Source organism: Malania oleifera, chromosome 3, assembly GCF_029873635.1.
Source record: "Malania oleifera isolate guangnan ecotype guangnan chromosome 3, ASM2987363v1, whole genome shotgun sequence".
In the NCBI taxonomy this organism is placed as follows: Eukaryota; Viridiplantae; Streptophyta; class Magnoliopsida; order Santalales; family Ximeniaceae; genus Malania; species Malania oleifera.
In genome coordinates, this window is record NC_080419.1 from 29,894,200 (window position 1) to 29,908,261 (window position 14,062).

At 32.7% G+C, this 14,062-nt stretch overlaps 1 protein-coding gene across 1 annotated transcript; it reads left to right on the forward strand.

The window, feature by feature from the left end:
• The first annotated feature begins 7,241 nt into the window (after positions 1 to 7,241).
• On the forward strand, positions 7,242 to 13,845 carry LOC131152087 (uncharacterized). The gene is made up of 5 exons (XM_058103714.1): positions 7,242 to 7,541; positions 12,739 to 12,853; positions 12,969 to 13,058; positions 13,150 to 13,248; positions 13,336 to 13,845. The coding sequence occupies exons 1-5, from the start codon at positions 7,474 to 7,476 to the stop codon at positions 13,384 to 13,386; spliced, it is 423 nt and encodes a 140-aa protein (XP_057959697.1). The 5' UTR covers positions 7,242 to 7,473; the 3' UTR covers positions 13,387 to 13,845.
• Positions 13,846 to 14,062: the final 217 nt, after the last annotated feature.

The window sequence follows — 14,062 nt, forward strand, 5'->3', positions numbered from 1 at the left end:
GCGCATAAGGCGCTGACGAGCCGAACACGTACTTTGCCTGTACGACCGGTGGGGAGGACATGGGAGTTACTGGACGACTAAAGGAGGCATGTCGTCCTCCTCGTACTGGAGCTGGTCGACCTCCTCGTGCTGGTACATCAGGTTGACCTCCTCATCCTAGGATCCGTCGACCATCCTCGTAGACGAGGTCTAGTACAACACTCATCAATCAGTGGATCGTAGGATCCGACGAGATTTGGTTTGCCTTAATGACTATGTCAGCCTACAGGAAATGAAAATATTTGATTAACGCATTCAAATTGGAACATATATATAATAAAATGAGTTGTGGGATTAGTCTTCTTACGAGGCTCAAATATACAACAATAGTCTTGTCGACGAAGCGGCGTGTGATAGACCTATACCAAGTGAAGTATGGGTCATCTAGACGCATCGGACCGTGCTCCACCACTCCTCCTATGATGTAGTCTCGCTGATGCTTCCACGCAGTGACGAATATTGCGTGCGTACTCAACTAGTCTGTGACCTCTCAACCGCGACCATCCATGCCGTGGAGGTCGTCCCCAACAATATCTACCCCCAATGTCATAAATCGAGCGGGAATGACTTGTCGATACCCGAACTGTTGAATGACCTCATCGAGGAACTCGTTCGTCCCTTCACCAATTTCCTCCTCGTACGCGTCATCTTGTAAATGAACATCATTCGTGATGTTCATCCCCTCGTCTAGCTCGTGGTTTGCCATATAGTTACCACATAATATAAGACACCCACACCATACAAATTAAACAATTAAATTCGACAAGTAAATATAAATATATTAATAATAAATAAATTTGAAAAATAAATTTCATTCTATGAACAAATTAATACATTATTCAAAACAATTGTTCTTAAATTTTTGGAGTGAAGACAATGTTTGTATCATCGCCACTATTATATTAGGATAACATCTTCTTAGTTTGTTGAAAAGATGTAGATAACTCTATGTTTAAATGTAATGATAATGATATTGCATGCATTGATTGATTTTCCATTATTAAGAGCAATTTTTAGCTGGAATTTTTTTAACATAGAGAGAGGTAAGTGTCTTTGGCACAGTAAATGCACGTAATAAAATTAGGTATTATTATTATTATTATACACGTAGATTAGGGCATAAATGGTCAAGCACAGCCGTGATAAGTATACAACAATAGAAATCTTGTTTATATTAAATTTTAAAAAATTTTATTCATACAAATTCCCCCTTTAATTTTATCAAATAGGGTTCTTGATGATTGAGAGGGTTAAATGACGGTGTAGTTAAAATTTCATGTAAGTTTATAAAAGTAGATTTAAATTTAATATTTGATATACTTAACATTTTTCAAACTTATGTTTGGGAGCTTGGGTCTTAGATTTCAAATTTAAATCTGTGTGCATTTGAACAAAATTCAGGATAAATTAGATTGAGTACATCTAAATAAATGAACTTGGCCAACAAGGCACCTTGAGATGTTTCATGTTAAATCAAATTATGGGGGAAATAAGGGAAGAGCAAAATTGTTAGAATAGGGATTGCACATGGGATCATTGAGAGGAACAAATTAATACATTATTCAAAACAATTGTTCTTAAATTTTTTCTTAGTATTATGTATGTCAACTACATTTAACTGGCAAGCAAAACATGAAAATAAAAGTATAGAAATTTAAATCAATTAAAACTAACCTTCGTTTAGATGCAGCAACGAACCGAAATAATCCAAACGAAGTTATGAAACAAATCCAACTCAAAAATAGAAAATTTCTCAGTAAGTAAAACAATAAATTTATGTTTTTGCTAAATAAAAAAAAAACCTAACCCATCTTCTCCCTTAAATAGCCTCGCCTTTGCCCGAACGGTCATCTACAAGCTCGAACGATCACCTGCGAGCTCCAACGGTCACCTGCAACAGCCTCTCTGCACTCTGTTTCTCCTCTGCAATCATCTTTTGCGCGCTCGGGAGAGGTTATGAGCAGACGAAGCAAATCTCGCAGGATAGTCCTGCGAGATTATCCACGTGTCAAAACGCTACTGGATTTCAGAGACAAATCTCGCAAGTTGGTGCTGCGAGATTTGTGCCACGCGTCACCTTCCCGCTGCCGCTGCCACTCCCCTCCGTGCCACGCGTCAACTTCTTCTTGGCTGCTCTCTTTAAATCTCGCAGCTTGGAGCTGCGAGATTACGTGAGCATTACTTTGGGAAAATTTTTCCCAATCAAAGTGTTATTTTATATTTTATTTATTTTTAATAATAAAACGAGAAAAAACTCGATATTATTATATACATACATAAAGCATGGATTTCAACAAAAGGGTAACCATCAAGAAGTGATGTCATCTTCACTACTCTTAAGGGTGTCAAAACACTCCAAATGTTAAACCAATCATTATAGAGGAAGTATAAATCAAAGAAATGCTCATAGAATGTGGAGAACTTTGGTGTCTAATGCTAAAGCAATAAATTCGAAAGAAAATTATAACGCCAATTATTGTCAAGAGTTGGAAGTTGAAATTAAAATTCCTAATTAAAACTACCACAAGAAGAAGAGGACAATTAAATTATATCAATGGTATGTGTATAAATTTCTCGAATTCATGTTTGATTATAATTTCATATTTTTTTAAGATGAGCTATCATATTTATTAGTAATGCATACCATAAACTACACAATAAAAGGATAAAAAAGTTAATAATATATTATGTAGTTAAATTTTTTGTTGTTCAAATATATATTTATGTGTACAATTTTTTGAAGCACCGTTCTTTATACTATTAAAACTCCATATCTGAAATCTAAAATAATCATTGAACTAATTTTAAAATGCATGTAGACATTAGAAGATGTACATTTCATTGGCTTGGTATTTTCAATTTGATAATTATTTTAATTTTTTAAAATTTGATTGGAGGTCTACATTGGATATGAGCTACACAATTGGTTATTGCATATCTTCCATTATATATCCCTTCAAACCCTTTCTACGATTCGAGCCAAAGTTTCTAAAATTTAAATATTGGAATGTTTCAAGTGATCGCTAAAATTATCTCTCTGAAAATGAATAATAATCATGCTACTTTATATGATATAAATAAATTAATTTGATCTTATAAAAATATTTTGTATTTAGTTAGCTATCTCATATGGGTCAAATTTAGGAGTTATACAAATAATGAGAAGCATACAACAAAATACTCAAACTTTAAAAGTTATATGATGTAAATAATTTAATTAGGTTTATTCAAAGAGCTTATACTATAGATTTATTTAAAAATTAAACAATGAGGCATACATATGTTACAAATTTCAAAAGTTAATAAACTAGTATGTTTTCGGGGTTGAAGAAAAATATATATGAACTTAATTTCATGAAATTATTTATTTAGTTTTAGATATTGAATATCCAAAATACAAGTTGTAGTGTATTATAATATGTATAGGCTTAATTAGGAGTTTGTTAATATCAAATTAAAATAATTAGTTTGAAGGTGGGAAAAGCATACTATTTTTTAATATTTTATTCAAAACTATGTGTAAAGTATAAAAAAGTTTATGTAGTTTATAAGGTCATTAAGGAGACATTCAATTTTAAAAATTGTATACGTATATAAAGTATAATTGGAATATATATATATATATATATATAAATTTAAAGCAAATATAAATATTTGAGATTTTTTCTGGGCTCGAGAAAATCATGATTTTTTTAATTAAATTATTTACTATCCAATATTTTATTGCTTTACTAAATTTATGTTAATCAAATACATAATAATAATAATAATAATAATAATAATAATAATAATAATAATAATAAAATAATTCCAATGCTTGCAAACTGTGATTAATGAATTAATAAAAGCAACAACTAAAGTTAAATATTTGAGATTTATTCAGGGCTCAAGAAAATCACAATTTTTTGATTAAATTATTGAAAATCCAAATTTTCATGTTTCATTAAATTTATATTGAAGCAGTATTAATATACGAATAAATAGAAGACATATAACATGTGCATAAATAAAAAAGACAATAATTAATTTCTTATGATTAGGATAAATCTATTGTGGATTACAACTAATGAAATGAAAAAAAAATTAGACATAGGAAAATATTGCATGTTATGGATACATACATACATACATATATATATATATATATATATATATATAATCACCTTTTTTTTTTTTTATCTTTTTTGCACACTATTGGCTTCTTTTTGCAAATTCTCTTTCATTTCTGTTAAGAAATTTATCATATCTAAATCTTTAGACATTTCCTGGCATAAAGTAGTCTGACTCAAAAGACTGGTTCGAAAGGCATGCTTTTATTATTTGGTTTGCCATTTTAAATAGGACTCCATTTTGAATAGGCTCTCATTGTTGGCCAAAAACCTCACTTGTGTCATTTGCCATCATCTTTATGAAGACAAAGACCACGTTTTCTTCAATTGTTCAATCACTAAACATATCTATGAGAACTTTGGTGCTGCATTTGATCAACCTAGACACTTTTATTCTTGAACTAAGAAAATAACCTAATTTCTTCTCCTAAAAAATCCAATGTAGGGCACATAAATAGGCTAATTTGGTCTGCTGCAATACATAATGAGAGTGAGAAACTACCTGCTTTATGCTCAAAATTTCATCGTCTTTGAGGAGATAACTTAGAAGGTTGTGCGAGATGTTAAGATTTTTTGAGTCAAGCATTTTCTCTTTATTATCTTTGTTTTCTTTTTCCCTTTATTGTTTTTACATTTGTTTTGTATTTGCTCTCTTTTGCTAATAAAGTTTTCTCACCTTTACAAAAAAAATAATATAAAGATTAATGGGGCAAACTATAAAAGAAAGTAGTAGAGGAAGAATTTTATTGGAGTTTTTTCTTTGGCCAATGTAAGGTTATAAGAAATACAAAATGTAAGAATATGATGATTTTTAACGGTGAGGAACTTATTCTCAGCAGTGAGGACCTAAATTGATATGTCGTGATAAAAGATTGGTGAACAACAAAATTGCTATTACTGAGGCAACATCATGTTTCTACTACAACTATAGATTATGTCATGTCTTGCAAAGGCCACTATACTCTAAGACAAACAAGAATTTGTTAGAGAATTAAAAAAAAAGAAGAAGAAGAATTTGAGAGTATGAAATCATTGAAATATTTTAAAATCCATTTGTAATGCCGTAAGAATCAACAAAGTAAAACACGTAGTTATGGCTAGTGTTTTGCTTCCTTATGTATTAGATGCAACTAAGTAAAATCACATATTGGGAATAATGTTGGAAGAAGAGGAGAATAAAGACAGAGACAGTTAAAGGAGAGGTTGAGTGTAGAAGTTAGGTGTCTTGTTTGTTCAAAAAATGGGTAGTTGAGGGGCAAGTGTTGTAATTTAGATTGTAAGCAAAGGACATGTTAGGAAATTAGAAAACCAGACCAAATGAAGGGAATACCCTTTCTAATTGTTGAGATTGGAAAGGGAATGCCCCCTTTCTTGCTTTGATTTTTAAGATCCCTAAAACGCCCTTTAACTAATGATAACTTCCTAGTAGTTGAGATTGGAAAGGGAATGCCCCCTTTCTTGCTTTGATTTTTAAGATTCCTAAGACGCCCTTTTAACTAATGATGAATGTTTTTAAAATGTCCTCATAACTACCATAAATATTCCAAAAATATTTCATAACAATCCATAACTATTCTAAAATAATATTTTTTAAAATTATTTTTTTTCTATTTATTTCATATATTGACATATAAGTGTATTTATTTATTTATTTATTTTGTTCTATTATATTTATAGGTAATAAATATTTACCATTCAAAAGCCATTGAGCACCTGAATCACACATGCCTGCAGTTAGTTCTTTATTAATTTTTTAAATTTCTTTTATACACATATTAAAAACGAAAAAAATACTAAGATAATATTTGGGAGTATGAGTTTCAAGATTTGAATTTGGATTTTTGTAGATTTAACAAATGACAGCGTGTGATAAAACTTATATTGTGACAATTTTCTTTTTTTGTCAATTATTTTGTTCATCATCATCATTGCCATTTGAAGATTTAACATAACGAATTAAACAAGTCACAAAATCTTTTATTCTTTCACTTTCTTTCATAGGAATTATTATTCAAGGCAACAGGTTTCAACATTTCCTTTACCAAATTGCCATATCATTTGTTTTTCTTTTTCTTTTTAAAATTTTTAATGATCTCTACAAAATAATTAAGACCAATATTCTCAAAATCTTGTCCTAAAAAATATGGCCTTAAAATCCATATGGGTAAATGTGCAATTCTTGACGTCAATAATCCTTTTAATCCACAATTAAATTCAAGCAAACCAACAATAATCATTCAAATTTTACTTCAATAGTTCCCAAAGTCCGAAACGATAATATACCAAATTTGATCCCAACTTTTAGAAATAAAAAATAGTCAAACACATCATACAAACTCTAATCAATTTCAGAATTCAAAATAAATAACAAATTAAACAAAAGGGAAGCTAACCTGTAGTTTTAGGGTTTCTCAAATTGGATCCAAATTTCTTTAATATTGTATGAAATTTGATTATCAATAATTGGAAAAATTATCAAGTAATAAGATTAAACTTTGAAATAACAACACATTCAACTAAAATTACATTGTAGTTTAAACAATTTCAAGGATGGAAGAAGATGACATCGAGGGGAAAAACATCATTTTTAAGGCTAAAAATACACAAATTCTTCAGCCCATAACAACCATTGACACAACCTAAATCTCCAACGGTCACTGACGACATCCTTGCTAGCGATTGGGTGATTGTAGATAGAAGTAAGAGGTTCACTGGGGGAGGAGAAAGACAAGTCACCGAGCGCAATGGTTTTTTTAAGGTGAGGGAAAGAGGATAAAATAGGTAAAGATTAATTGAAGAGTCTATTATTTGAAAGAGAGTAAAATGACTCGAAATGCTAAGAGTTAATCTAAAATTATCTACTCAACTCACATGCATATCTTTTGTAGTTTAAAGTTGTGTGTAAATTAAAAATGAATTAATTAATATGAAGCAAGACCAATTCCATACTTCATTATTTAAAACTGATGTAATGCTTTTATAAAATTCACTTAAAAATCAAAGGTGATCTTTCAATATTTTGCTCCCTTCCATGTATATTGCTATAGTCCAAATTATATAAAATTGTCAATATGAGCACACAACATTTGGTTTACAACATAAAAGTTTTTGCAAGTTTTCCAAACACTTCATTCTCCAAAAAAAGGAAAAAAAAAAAAAAAACCTAAAAAAAAGTTACATTTATATATTGCTCAATAAAATAATATTATTCGGTTGAAAAACTCTCCGTCCCTACCAAACGCTCACCGCCTCCCTTCTTTTTCTCTATGGTGTCTGTCCCGTATCTTCCATCGTTCGTTCGAGAGAGAGTAGGGTCCGCACAACAATGGCGTTTTTATCATTCGTTGGGAGAGTTCTTTTCGGCTCCGTGTTCATAGTCGCCGCTCGGCAAGAGTAAAGTTCTCACTTTTTCCTGTTGTTGATCAGATCTGCTCTGTTTTTGTCCATCGGTGTATGTGTTCTAAACTTTTTTTGGGGTTTTGTAACTCGACGGCTTTGATTTTGTTTCTGTGTCGCTTTTTACTACTTCCCGCTTACGTTTACTTCTATGTGTTAACATCAGATCTGATGAGTTTTAGTCGATTTGGTATGTAGTCTGGATTTATGTTCTATAAAAGAGTGTTTGTAGGGATTACTTCTTGATTACTCTGATTTTATTTACTGCGTCTGTTTCTGAGTTAACGTTCAACCATTTGTTATCTGTTAAACGCGTGAACTGAGTAATTATGAGTTGTATTAGCTTTATTAAATGCATGTTTTTGTGGCTCAGTTTAACTTGTCAACGTAATGATGAATGCGCAACATTTAGGATGCTTTGCTGTCAATGCACGCAAATAAAGTACTGACACTTTCATTTCAACTCGAACACTACCGAGCTGAACCTTAACCCAAAATGTTGATGCATGGCTAGATGATTCTTTTTAAAAATCATTTCAATCTATCAAGGGCTTCATTAATATGTGATTTTGCAGAGCTTAGGTGGAGGAATTTGTATCTGGATTAAGACCTAATTAGAAACGACTGAAGTAAGACCTAATATTATATTTTGTCATTGGTTCTCAGAATAGAATGAGATGAGAATGGATAAATATAGGAATATAATTGTTTCCAAAAAAGGCAGTGTCATTCAAGAATCAGGACAAATGACTATGTCAAAGTTAGTGTTATTCAAATCAACATAGAATAGCATAGGGATTGCCATTTTGATAGTGAGATTTGAGAATGGTCATTCTTTGTCTATTCTATGTTTGAAACAAAACCAAATTTTACATGATCACTTGCCTTAAAAAAGCAGTTTATCCAGTTTGACTATTTGTAAACTACCATATCATAAGAATCAATTTAACTCCTTATTTTCGTTGGGTGATCACTGTAGTTACCCTTCTATGTGAGGTTAATTAAACTCAATGTGGTTGAATTACCTTGATAGCGTCCACACACCATCCTCTTGGCTGTTCGCATCAAAATTTGTTTAGTTCCTACATAACAAACAACAAAATCTTAGCTAATGTTTGGTTAAATTGACCAGGCCATATAAAATGGTGGTTACATTGACCCAATTTAAAAGGTTGATGACCAAATTAATAATTGGACCTTGGTTCCATAGTTTTTAAAGTACTTAATCCTTAGTATTGTCAAACAAGAAATTGGTGTCTAAAAATTGATACTTGGACCTTGCCGCAGTGGTTTTAAATTAGCTACTTGACCCTTTGTATTGCCAAGATATGTGATAGAATTATTTCAATGCCTGACATGTTTATGATGCTAGCGCGTTTTTGTTATATTTATGCTGCTAGTGTTTTTTTCTGTAATGTCCATGATACTAGTGCTGTTTTTTTTTCAATAATTTTTTTTTAAGAAATTATGCACTTACTGATCATGAAATATTTGAACACTAAGGTGGTGTTACAAGTGTTGTCTCATTGAAATATTTGAACATATTGCTGTAAACTAATCATGGTTGTTGCATTCTTCCTCCATTTCCTCCTGTGCTTTTCAGCCCTTCTTTTTTGAAGGTCAACTCTTAATCACACAACACATGCTCTTGTTATTGAAACTTAATGTGTTTTTGCATTCAATTTAGAAAATGCTTTATTGTTGAGATATATATTGCATGTGTTTTAAGGTATTGTTGTTGTCAAAATTGGCAAGATTGAATGTCTGCTGGTTTGCAAAACAAATGAGCTATGTAGGACCCAAGGTTGGACTTTGGGTATCATTCTAATGCTTAAGTTAGGAAATAGGCAAATAGAGAGTGATTGCAAGTGTAGGCAACAATAGTAGAAGTGGTTGTGTACCTTACCTTCACCATAACCTCCTTTATATAGGTGAGCTTCCTGTAGTTTGATGCTCCTATTGAGCTGGGGGTTATGGTTTTCTGTGTTGGGGTTACTACCTGTTCACTACCATCCTCAACTCCTTTGGCGTCATACATGTGCCCACACACCCCCTTTTTTTCCTAGGACAACCCAATCGATTACCTACTAAATAGACCTTGACCCCTTGCCATTGTAGGGTGTATTTTTGCCCCATCAACAGTTTGTTCTCCTTAGTTGTTTATATTGAGGTTTTCCTCGGTCCAAGAATCTGAGGACCTTAGTTAGAGGAGAGATGAGGACCAATGTCCACTTCAGTCCAACAATCTAAGATTACCTCAGTCCGATGTACAAACTTGACAAAATGTAGAGTCCAAAATCCACTTCGGTCCAAGTATCTGGTGTTCACCTTGGTCCAAGAATCTAAGATTCACTTTGGATGATTACCTAGAAGTGCAGAAATGCTGTATATAGAGAAGAAAAAAAATTTCTTCCATGAACTAAGCTTTGAAAATACCAATGTTTTAAAAGGTGAAGGCATAAGGCAAGGTGTTCTAACCCTTAAAAAGCAAGATGTAAGCCTTAAGGCATTGGGGCGTAAACTTTTTGAGAAATTTTTTTTTAGATAAAAATATGTGAATAAATTACGTATATTTTAAAGATTAAGAAAAATTAAGAAAATTGCAAATATAATATAAAAAAATCAAATATAATATAAAAAAATCAAATATAATTTGCAAACTACTTGTTAGCCATTTAATTTTTTTTTTATAAAAAAGGCCCGGTGCACGAAGCTCCCACATATGCGGGGTCCGGGGAAGGGGTAGACCACAATGGGTCTATAGCATGCAACCTTACCTTGCATTTTTGCAAGAGGCTGTTTCCACGTTTTGAACCCATGATCTCCTAATCACACGGCAACAAATTTACCGTTGCACCTAAGCTCCCTTTCGGCCATTTAAAAAATTGCCAACCTGAATTCATTATGTAAATCATGATAAGAGATAGCTGTAACATTACAAAGTTCACATTATTTTCAAGATCTAAGATACAACTCTCAAGTATTTTGGAATGGTTGAGGTTCAAGAGTTTTGGAAATGAACTCCTATTATGACATTCCTTTTATATAATCTTGGAGTTAAAATTTTCAAGCCAAATATAGCTTGAGGTCCACATGCCCAAAATGTGTAAGCCTCAGCGTGCCTTCTGTACAAATGTGCTAGCCTTAATATGCAACGCATTAGCCTTTTTGGAATTTGGTATTTTAGAATGAGCCTCAAGGTGTTTTAGGCATGCCTTACCTTGAGGCAAGCCTCATGGCGAGCCTCGATTGAGCCTTTTAAAACATTGGAAATATAGTACATTTAAACCTAAAAGTGCTTTTCAAGGTGTGGGAGGGCATTTGATGAGGGTAAAAATACAACCTACCATGGCCAGGGCTTAAGAGCTTTTCAGTAAGGATTCCACTGGGTTATTCCAGGAAGAAAAGGGGTGTGTGTTAGTCCCAAAGGAGTTTAAGGAGGGTAATGATGGGTTTTAACCCTCAAATAAAGGCCATAACCCAATTCCCCATAGCAATAGGGGCATTGAAGTTAGGGGAAGCTCATCTATGTAAAGGACGGTGGTGTAAAGGTAAGGGACACTGCCACTTCTATTAGCGTTGTCTACACTTACAATCTCTCTAAGACCTAAGTATCTCTCTTCCTAGTCCACGTCTTGAGCATTAGAGTGATCCTAGAGCCCACGCTAGACCCTTCTATAGCTTGTTCTTTTGTTTTGCAGATTGACAGACATTCAGTCCTAATTTTGATGGCAATGAGTATCTTTTTATTTTCTTATTTTTTGGGTCCTTGATCACGGATATAGCTTTATAATGGAAGGAATGAAGTTTTCAAGTCAAGTCATGTAATTTTATGTCCAAAAACATTAAAGTCACTATGGTTTTTTGAGAGGTTTTTTTTTTTATTTTTTTCCTTCTTTTTTGGTTTTTGTTTTTGGGAGCATGAGTTGGTGTTTATTTGCTTATTTATCATGCCAAGTGCACTAAAACCCAAAAAAAAAATTAAAAAAAAATGCTGTCAACAAGCCTAAATCTTAACTTCTCAAACTTATTAGAATGTGTCTGCTCTGTAGATCATAATAGGTTTCCCCTTTTCAATTCTACTAAATTGTACAATTTGGAAATGCAAGTAGAATACTTGTAGTTAGAAATTTACTATTTTGTGATATTTTGAGTATGATTTTGAACCTTAGAGAATTAATTCCATATGCATTGCCAAAAGGAGTACTCTTGAATTTTCAACATATGAGTGTCGTGGAGCAATATTCTTGATAAATTGATGCTTAGTTATTTTTTTGGTGTGCTTCTAGCTAAAAAAAAAGGATCATTGCCATATTATTGTAGGGGTATGAAGGCCATGACAATGAAAGTGTAGAAAATAATTAATTATATAGATAATTGATGTAGCAATAACACCTAAATATGCTACTAGTATCGCAACTTGAAGTAGCTAAACATGCTTATTAACTAAGATATTTTTTTTCTTTTTTCCTTTTTTTTTTTAAAGAAGTTGGCAGCTGAGATAGTAGATTGCTCTTTTTTTTTTTTTTTTTCTGTTTCATCATTCTAACATAGCATGCAGCCATATATTCCTCTAATGCATACATATAGTGGGAAAGAAACGAAAACCCTTTTTATTTTTGATTTTCCTGTGCACAATCCTTAAACTTGAAGGTTTTTAGAACCTTTTTTTTTTTCCCTTGTTATGCAAATTCATTTGGTCTATGTTGATGTCAGCATTGAATTGATATTGCTTTAGGAATAGAGGTGCTATACTAAAATGCCTTTTAACCATGCTCATTTTTAAAATCTTAACAAGGATCAGAAGCTTTACACCTTTTTTGACCATGTATTTTAATGTTTTTTTATTGATTTATTAATGCATATTAAATTTTTGCACTTGAATTAATAGTGCTCAGATGCCTGTAACTGCATTATAGATTTAATGAATTTGGTGTGGACGGAGGGCCAGCAGCAAAATTTCTCAGAACAAAGCTTTACTTATATTCTTTTTCCTTTTCTTTTTTAAGTTGGGTTTTTATTTAGAGGTGTCTAAAATACCTTTCGACCATATTTGTCGTCAAAATCTTAACACGGATCAGAAACTTTATACCTTTTCTACAATGTCTTTTAATGTTTCTTTGTTGATTTATCAATGTATCTTGAATTCTGCTGTTGAATTAATAGTGTTCTGATGTATTTGGCTGTATTATAGGTTTAATGAATTTGGTGTTGATGGAGGGCCCGCAGCGAAATACCTCAGACCAAAGCTTAATGTTTTCTTGAAACATGTGTCAACCAACACTGGCTTGCAGCTTCCACAAATTGAAGTGAGTAATGCTTGTTCTTTCTCCTACTGCATACAATCAGGATCATCTCTTGATGATTCTACTTTTGTTGCCTTGTGCAAATATCAAAAGTAACTTGTGGAGATCTTATTTGCAGATTGAACACCTTGTTGCAGCAGCTATAGCCTTGAAGGGCATTGGAGGCTTTTTTTTCATTTTGGGCGGCTCTCTTGGAGCATATCTCCTGGTTTATCATCTGTGTCCTTTTTTCTGTTATATTAACGCATGGGGAAACTAGTATAACCATGTATTGAGTGTTCCACCATTATCTGGTGCAGCTTTTGGATCAGGGAATTGTTACTCCAATCTTGTATGACTTCTACAACTACGAAACTGACAGGAAAGAATGTGCTCTACTCTTCATCAAGTTCATGCATGTAAGGAAGACTCTGCATGCTGGAAAGGATGATATGGAATGAATGAACGAGTGAATGATATGTATGATTTTATGTTTTGTTTTGCAGAATTTGGCTTTGTTTGGAGCTTTGCTTTTCTTCATCAGCATGAAGAACTAAACGACATCCGACAAGTCAAGAGGAAGGCTACCAAAACAAAAACAGTTTAGGAACAGCATGGATTGGTCTGTCTATTTGCTCGGGCGCCAGTTGTAGGGAAGTTTTGTATGCTTGTTATTGGACTTTTATACCATTTACTTTTTCTTAATTTTTTCTTCATTTCGGGCACTTGATATCTTATTCCATTTGAGATGTGAATTTTTGTTTGTTTTGGGGGCAGTACATGAACTCTACTCAAATTGAGGAGCGAGAGGGCTACAGATACACCTAACTTTGTTCGCTGTGATTTCAGTATCACTCATATTGGTTTTTAAGAAAAAGTCATTTTCAATCTGCTGCATGTTTGAGTTAGCGTGCATGGAAGGATGAATATAGTCTGTCTGGGAATCTGTGTCTGGCGCTGTGTATTTGAATTTGGGAACTCCAAATATAGAAATATAGATGCACTGTTTGGAATAACACTTGGGTGAACACATTTTGATTTGACCCAAATTTAGGGTGTACTTCATTCACCCAAATTCATGTATTTCAAATTCATTTTTCACTCGGGTATTTCAATCCCCCAGTTTCATTTGGAATCCATCTCTAACCTCCAAACCAGATGCCCTGGGTCATACTTCTCCAAACCCTAGTAATGCAGATCGCAAATCTACAAACCCTAATAATTTAGTCTTTA

Coding starts and splice junctions, on each gene's coding strand:
- LOC131152087 (XM_058103714.1), top strand. CDS start 7,474: ATGGCGTTTTTATCATTCGTTGGGAGAGTTCTTTTCGGCTCCGTGTTC. Junction 12,854..12,968: donor TGCAGCTTCCACAAATTGAA/GTGAGTAATGCT, acceptor TCTTATTTGCAG/ATTGAACACCTTGTTGCAGC. Junction 13,059..13,149: donor CTCTTGGAGCATATCTCCTG/GTTTATCATCTG, acceptor TATCTGGTGCAG/CTTTTGGATCAGGGAATTGT.